The sequence below is a fragment of the Haplochromis burtoni genome, unplaced genomic scaffold, assembly GCF_018398535.1.
Source record: "Haplochromis burtoni strain Fernald_Lab_line unplaced genomic scaffold, NCSU_Asbu1 Contig_1772, whole genome shotgun sequence".
Classification (NCBI taxonomy): Eukaryota; Metazoa; Chordata; class Actinopteri; order Cichliformes; family Cichlidae; genus Haplochromis; species Haplochromis burtoni.
The window spans coordinates 974-7,272 of NW_024584133.1; the positions used below are offsets into that span (position 1 = coordinate 974).

Consider the following 6,299-nt stretch of genomic DNA (forward strand, 5'->3'; position numbering starts at 1 on the left):
CCAAAAATTTTATAAACAGCAGTGGACACTAACTAAATCCTAACCCTATGAGGGTCACTAATGACAATGCCGATGTTGAGAGCTTTGAAAAAGGCATTTTTTGCATTTCTGAAATAGTGTGGTCAGTGGACTGGTAGTTACAACACGTTTCTAAATAATCACTCAAAGTGCTTTGTACTAACAGCCTCATTCACCAAACCACACACATATCAATGCAATGCTTTTTATTTAATGCCTGAGCACTTTGCATAACACACACACACAAACATATCTGGGAACCCAGGGCTCAGTATCTTAGGACATTCATGCTGACTGACTCATCACCCTTCCAATTAATAAATAACCTACTCTACCTCCTGAGCCTTCCTCCACACTTGTTATGTGAACCAAAGTGAAACTAATTTTAGCATAGATAGTCATGAATCATTTGGATGTGTAATCAGGTTGTATTCAGTCTTTGCAGTAGCCTTAAAAAGCAGCTTATCAATTTTCAACCAAATGCGGATTTAACTGCATGACAGCAGCTCATGGGCAAGACATGTAGGTTATTGTTTTCTTAGTCACACACTATGTTAATGTTATCTTACAAATGAATTCACTGGTATTAAACATTTTCTGATGAAACATTTCTAACTGGGCATTTAACTTTGGTTAAAAAAAAAACTGCATAAAAAGTAGTGGATGCTATTGAAACCCAAACTCTACCCAGAACCAGTTAGGTTTGAATTTTTCTTTTTTTTTTTAAAGTAAGGCAAAGGTCTGTGTGTGCAATTTCAAAATGGGGTGATCTAGACTTTGACATTTGAAATGTAAGCCTTTTTAATCTTGATGTCTCTGTGTTATTTATCTGTCTGATAACATAGAATGCATAAAGTCTTTGCAAAACCCTGAAAAAACAACTTATCATTTGTGACTTTTTAACCACTTGTTGGGTTTATGGTTAGTTTTTTCATAGACTAGAAGGCATTACCTTTTCCATTAAATCATATAGATTTATTTTGGCATCATTTTCATGTTTCAATTAGGCAAACAAGTATACACAAAGGAGCAACCCTACCCTGTACTGTAGATGAGATAAAACAAACAAACAAACAAACATCTGTTTTAGATGTGATGCAATAAACTTTCACTTTTTAATCCGGTTTAATCTCTTTAAGATCTGACAGTTATGTATCATTTAGACATCTGTTAAACCACAGATGAACAGAAAACTTGAATAGGTAAAGGACTGGAATGAATTCAAGCCTTTAAAAAAGCCATTGGCAGACTTTTTTTTTTATGAGTGCATGTCTAGGTAAACAGAGACTCTTCTTTAGCACCACAGCCTGAGTCATAACTGTGAAAAAAAATCTTTTGACTTGTTGGAATCAGATGAGGAAACAAGCTGAATGTAAAGAGCAACACATGACACATTATAACCGGACTCTAGTCTAGTGAACGTGGGTCAGTGTGGGAAGTGGTGTATGCTCCTCCTCACTCTCTCTCCTCTCCCTTCCTGTCTGCACGAAGGGACAGATGAGGTAATTCCAGTTTTTTTGGTGTAGGCGTTTAGCTGCTATAAGAGTGTGTGCATGTATCAGTCAGAAGCAGCTTTATTCCTAGACCAGTCTCTCTTGTTGAAGACATTATGGGACAGAAAGTGATGGGACCCACCGTACCTGCTGGGGCTGCCTGTGGGGATGCTTTGATAAATGTGAGCTCAGACGAATCTGTGCTGATCCTCATCAATCACTGCCGGGACATGAAGAGGCAGGAGGCGAGGCTCCGGCTAATCACTCTGCTCCTTCTGCTCGGCTGTACTGCACTGTTTGTTTACAGCACGTGTGCTAATTTAGGGCAGCATGGAAAATCTGGATCCAGCAGAGACGGGGTGAGTTGTTTTTTCCTTGGAGAGCTTTAGTCTGTCTGAAGCAGTGATGCGACAGACAGGAATGTTGACTGCAATTCTATCAAACCTTTTTGCATTGCACTTAAATCATAAACGCATTTCGGACAGATTACGCTGTCTAACTTGTCTGATAAAGTCGACTCATACAGACATTGATAGATGTGCCCAGATTGTGGTATTGTATTTTGTGGTGCTATATTATTGATTACCGTGTGTGCGCACTTCATGACAGATTTTATTTTAATAGTAAGGAAACTGTACTGGCTGGTATCACTGAAAACACGAGAGCTGATTGTTTTGATTTGCGCCCGATCCCTCTGAGCAACATTCCTGTGATTCTTGTGCTCCCTGCATTTGAGTTTCTAGTATTTCAGCTTCTTAGCAGACAGTTACGCAGGTTTTGCTCCAACAACAGTGTGCTGCTGATTTTTATTACTGTTTTTAACTGTAGTGTTAAACACATGTCCGCCAGTTAAAGTTATTTTTACGAGCACAAGCATGCTGTGGGCTCTTTTTCTTACAGGTTAACATAGTTTAATGAATTTTGTGTTGCTGGACATACGTTTTCAAATTTTTGCGTGAATACAAATTTTTAAAAACAGACCATCAATGACTGCAAAGCTCTACACGACTCAAGGTTTTATTAAAGTTAATTCTCCTTTATTCCCAGAGTGCAGAAGACCAAATTCCAGCCTACTCAAAGCAAGAGAGAGGGTGCCCTGAAGGTATGTCATGTCTTTTAATCTATTTTTAATTATATGTGTTGTTACTGGGAATACATGTATTTCAAGCTGCTCTGTTCTCCAGTCTTTTTGGCTAATCTCCCATACTGTACCTGAAAGAACACACTCACGCTTGTGTTTGCTTTATGCAAACACTTTCTCCAAGATATTATAACAAGGGAAAACAACTCATTTCAGTTTCTCTCTTCTTCTGTCTAGTTCCACATGCAGAAACTGTTCAAAGGCAAGCGGAAACACAGAAAATTCATCTCCGTAAGTGTCTCATGTTAGTTTACACCATCTATGTTGTGCTTTCCATGTGTTTATATGTAACTGTGTGAGGTATTAAAGAGCTCTCAGAGGGATATGAACAAATCCTTAATTGCACACAGTTATAGATTATAGAATTATAGCTATAGATTGAGGGGGACAATCCAGCTGTGCATAAATACTTGAAAATCTGCAGCATGAAAAGCTGGAATGTACTTAAAGGTTAGACGAGTCTCCGGGCTCAGAGGCAGCTAAAACAAATAGAAACACAATAGAAAAGGTTGTGCTGTTTCGTCAGAATCAGAATCTTTATTGTCATTGTGCTTTAAGAACAACGAAAATTGTATGCAAACCCTTTTAGCGCAAGCGAAAAGAGCACCCTTTTAAGAGAAACAAAAAGAATACATATACAATAAGTTAAAAAAGGATCTCAGGATGTGAGTGATTCAGTGACTCACAGGCTGATATCCTCTCTTGCAGAGTCTACCGGCAAGGCTAATGGATCTTACATCACGTGGGCTCCTATACTGGGAAAAATGAACTACAACAAAGAGAAGAATGCCATTGTGATTCCCACAACTGGTATCTACTTCATCTACCTGAGGTTTACTTTAAGCTGTAATGATGATGTGAAAGGTTCCGAATTCCAGAAATTCCATATACAGCTGCACCGTTGGAGTGAAGCATACGGTAAAGTCACTACAGAACTGGATGCCTGGGAGAGTGTCAAGTGTCAGACAAAAGACTACCAGACCTTGTTTGTGGGGCAGCTTTTTGACCGGTTAGATGGAGAATTTTTGAGCGTGAAAGTCATAGATGGCTACAACCTGATCAAGACATCCTTTTTTGGCGCTTTTCTCCAATAATTATTGTACGTGATCATGGTCTCATTCTTAATGCATTTACTTTTTAAGTTAATATAACTTGGTGTTCTATAGGGTTAGGGTTGTGTTTGGTTTGGTTTTAGCCACATGCTAAATAGGCTAATTTCCAGAAACAAGACAAATTTGCCTTTCAGATATATTATCATATATTCAATGAGGCCCCGTAATTTGAAGGGCATGTTAATTGCATCCTAACCTTAGATGGGTCACTGGTAACCTGGTGAATGTTAAGGTTAAAATTTAAACAGTTGTATGCTTTATATTTTTAATCCTGGAACTTAAAGTGCCCTTATGCAAGCCCCTCAGTTCCTCCTGAACCATCCAGTTTGGGGTTTCAGTCTTTCGTTGTGGTTCAAGAGGCAGGTGCTCCACATAAGGGTAATTTCAGTTCATCAGCTTTAAAGACTGAGCATACAAAATGTGTGTGTGTGGTTCTTGTTTTTGAATTTGCACTGAAAAATGGTTTAAAATATTTAAAGAGAATTAATTTCTATTACATTAAATAGATGCAGACATATACCAATATTTTTGAGATATTTAATGAAACCATACCCTCTGCTGTTAAAATTGAAGACCATTATTTATTTTCAGATTACCCACTCATTTATCAATCGTACATGTTTATCCTGTTCCAGTTTGCTATCCCAGTTTGTTATCCCAGAGCTATCTTAGCATGAGATGCTACTGTTGTTTAGTTATTTTGTTAGCCTAGCACCAGCCTTTCAAAAAAACCTCTTAGATTTTTCGTACATGCCTAATAACTTTTGTAAGTCTTTATGTGTGTGTGTGTGTGTGTGTGTGTGTGTGTGTGTGTGTGTGTGTGTGTGTGTGTGTGTGTGTTCAAAAGCCAAACAGAAATGTGTTAATGTTTAAAGAAACCACCACACCAGATATGAACAGACAGGTTTTTGTATTGCTTGTACTCAGGGACACTTTGGGGAAAAAATGAAACTCTACTAATAAAAGCACAAAACTTACTGATGCTTGTCTCTTGCTTCTTATTTTATTCAGATTTTATTGTTAGTCTCATGGTGGTGATTTTCACACTGCATTCGTTTGGATTAAATCACTTTAACCAGATATTTGTTGATTAAAACCTCTTGATTAAAATTGAAACTTTTTTTCCACATGACTGTTTGTGCTTTCTACAAGTATTACAGATCACAGCAGGAAATATATCAAATCTGATGCTGAATATCTGGATGCTTCTGGCAGGCTACACTACAAAGATTTTTTCTTATTATTACTGTTATTAGTAGACTGCCTGTATTAATCCTTGTGTCAGATTTGTGAATTTATTCACTGACTTTCATCTGCTTATGTAATAGTAAACTTGATGAAACTTGGAAGTGGGAGGAGGGGAAAGGGAATTGGAGAAAGCAGGAATAACAACATGTGTAATGCAAAGAGGTTAGTCACCTCAGCTTAAGAGCTAAAAATACATATTGAGTCAATAAATATAATGAACTGATGTGTGGGAGCTGACGACATGAAATGTTTTTCATGGCGAGCCTTTGAATCGTGAGATAATGACACGATTCACTCACATAAACATGAAGCTACACTTCAAGCTGAGGAAATTCCTCTGTGTGAGTAATTCGTTTATCCACACCCTCTTGCATCACAACGTTTCTGCAGTAGCGTGGAGGGTTTTGAACTTTACAGTGATAACTGACAGCAGCAATGATGCAGCTCTCTTTCTTATTAGTAACTTTCCTGTCTGACCTGAGGAACAACAGAGTAAAAGCTTTAAAAGGCAACACTACCTTAACCTGGTCTTTCATAGAAACGCACATCCAACAACAAGAACAGATACAGCTTAGAGGGATTATCAATGTTATTTCTTTATAAAAAAAAAAATCCGCCAGATAAAAGGTTGGAATTAATTCAAAGTATTTTCCTGAAGGAAAGTGGATACGGCCATCTTCAGGCTGCAAGAAAAGGCAGAGACCATCAGATTTTTGAACATCCTGAAAAGAAAAAAATGCATGTATGATCACTGGATCCATTCAGTTCTATTCAAATTAATCTACAAAGTGCCACTTCAAGGAGCTTTACACTGACAGTAATACAGAGGGAAGCTCAACAAGCACTTTGCAACATTGGGATGGAAAAACTCACTTTAACAGGAATAAAACTTGCAGAACCACGCTCAGGGAGTGGTAGCTATCAGTCGTGACTATTGTAAAAGCACTTCACTCTCAGGAGGCAGAGCCTTCAGGTTTCAATCACTATGTGATTATACATTTAATCATTAGATATTATTGTAGGGTCTTTACCTTACAATAGTAGTGGCCTCAAGGTGCGTTATATTATGATTTGATGCTAAATAAATCAATCTGAATTGAATTGAGTTGAAACGGTAAAGTAGTTTTAAACTATGTTTTCAAAAAGTACTCCAGGCTGAGTCATGTCCTGTTCCAACAGCTTGAGTAGCTGTGGCATTCTTACAGCTTCCTCTTTTTACTTTTTACTGAAAGTAGGGTTTGGCAATCATGCTCAGTCCATGTTCTATCAGAGGAAACGTATAACCAC

At 37.8% G+C, this 6,299-nt stretch overlaps 1 protein-coding gene across 1 annotated transcript; it reads left to right on the forward strand.

Moving 5' to 3' along the window:
• The first annotated feature begins 1,440 nt into the window (after window positions 1-1,440).
• Window positions 1,441-4,741, forward strand: LOC102294275. Its single transcript, XM_005952545.2, has 4 exons — window positions 1,441-1,870; window positions 2,559-2,613; window positions 2,830-2,883; window positions 3,361-4,741. The coding sequence occupies exons 1-4, from the start codon at window positions 1,628-1,630 to the stop codon at window positions 3,744-3,746; spliced, it is 738 nt and encodes a 245-aa protein (XP_005952607.1). The 5' UTR covers window positions 1,441-1,627; the 3' UTR covers window positions 3,747-4,741.
• Window positions 4,742-6,299: the final 1,558 nt, after the last annotated feature.

Coding starts and splice junctions, on each gene's coding strand:
- LOC102294275 (XM_005952545.2), top strand. CDS start 1,628: ATGGGACAGAAAGTGATGGGACCCACCGTACCTGCTGGGGCTGCCTGT. Junction 1,871..2,558: donor CTGGATCCAGCAGAGACGGG/GTGAGTTGTTTT, acceptor CTTTATTCCCAG/AGTGCAGAAGACCAAATTCC. Junction 2,884..3,360: donor AACACAGAAAATTCATCTCC/GTAAGTGTCTCA, acceptor CCTCTCTTGCAG/AGTCTACCGGCAAGGCTAAT.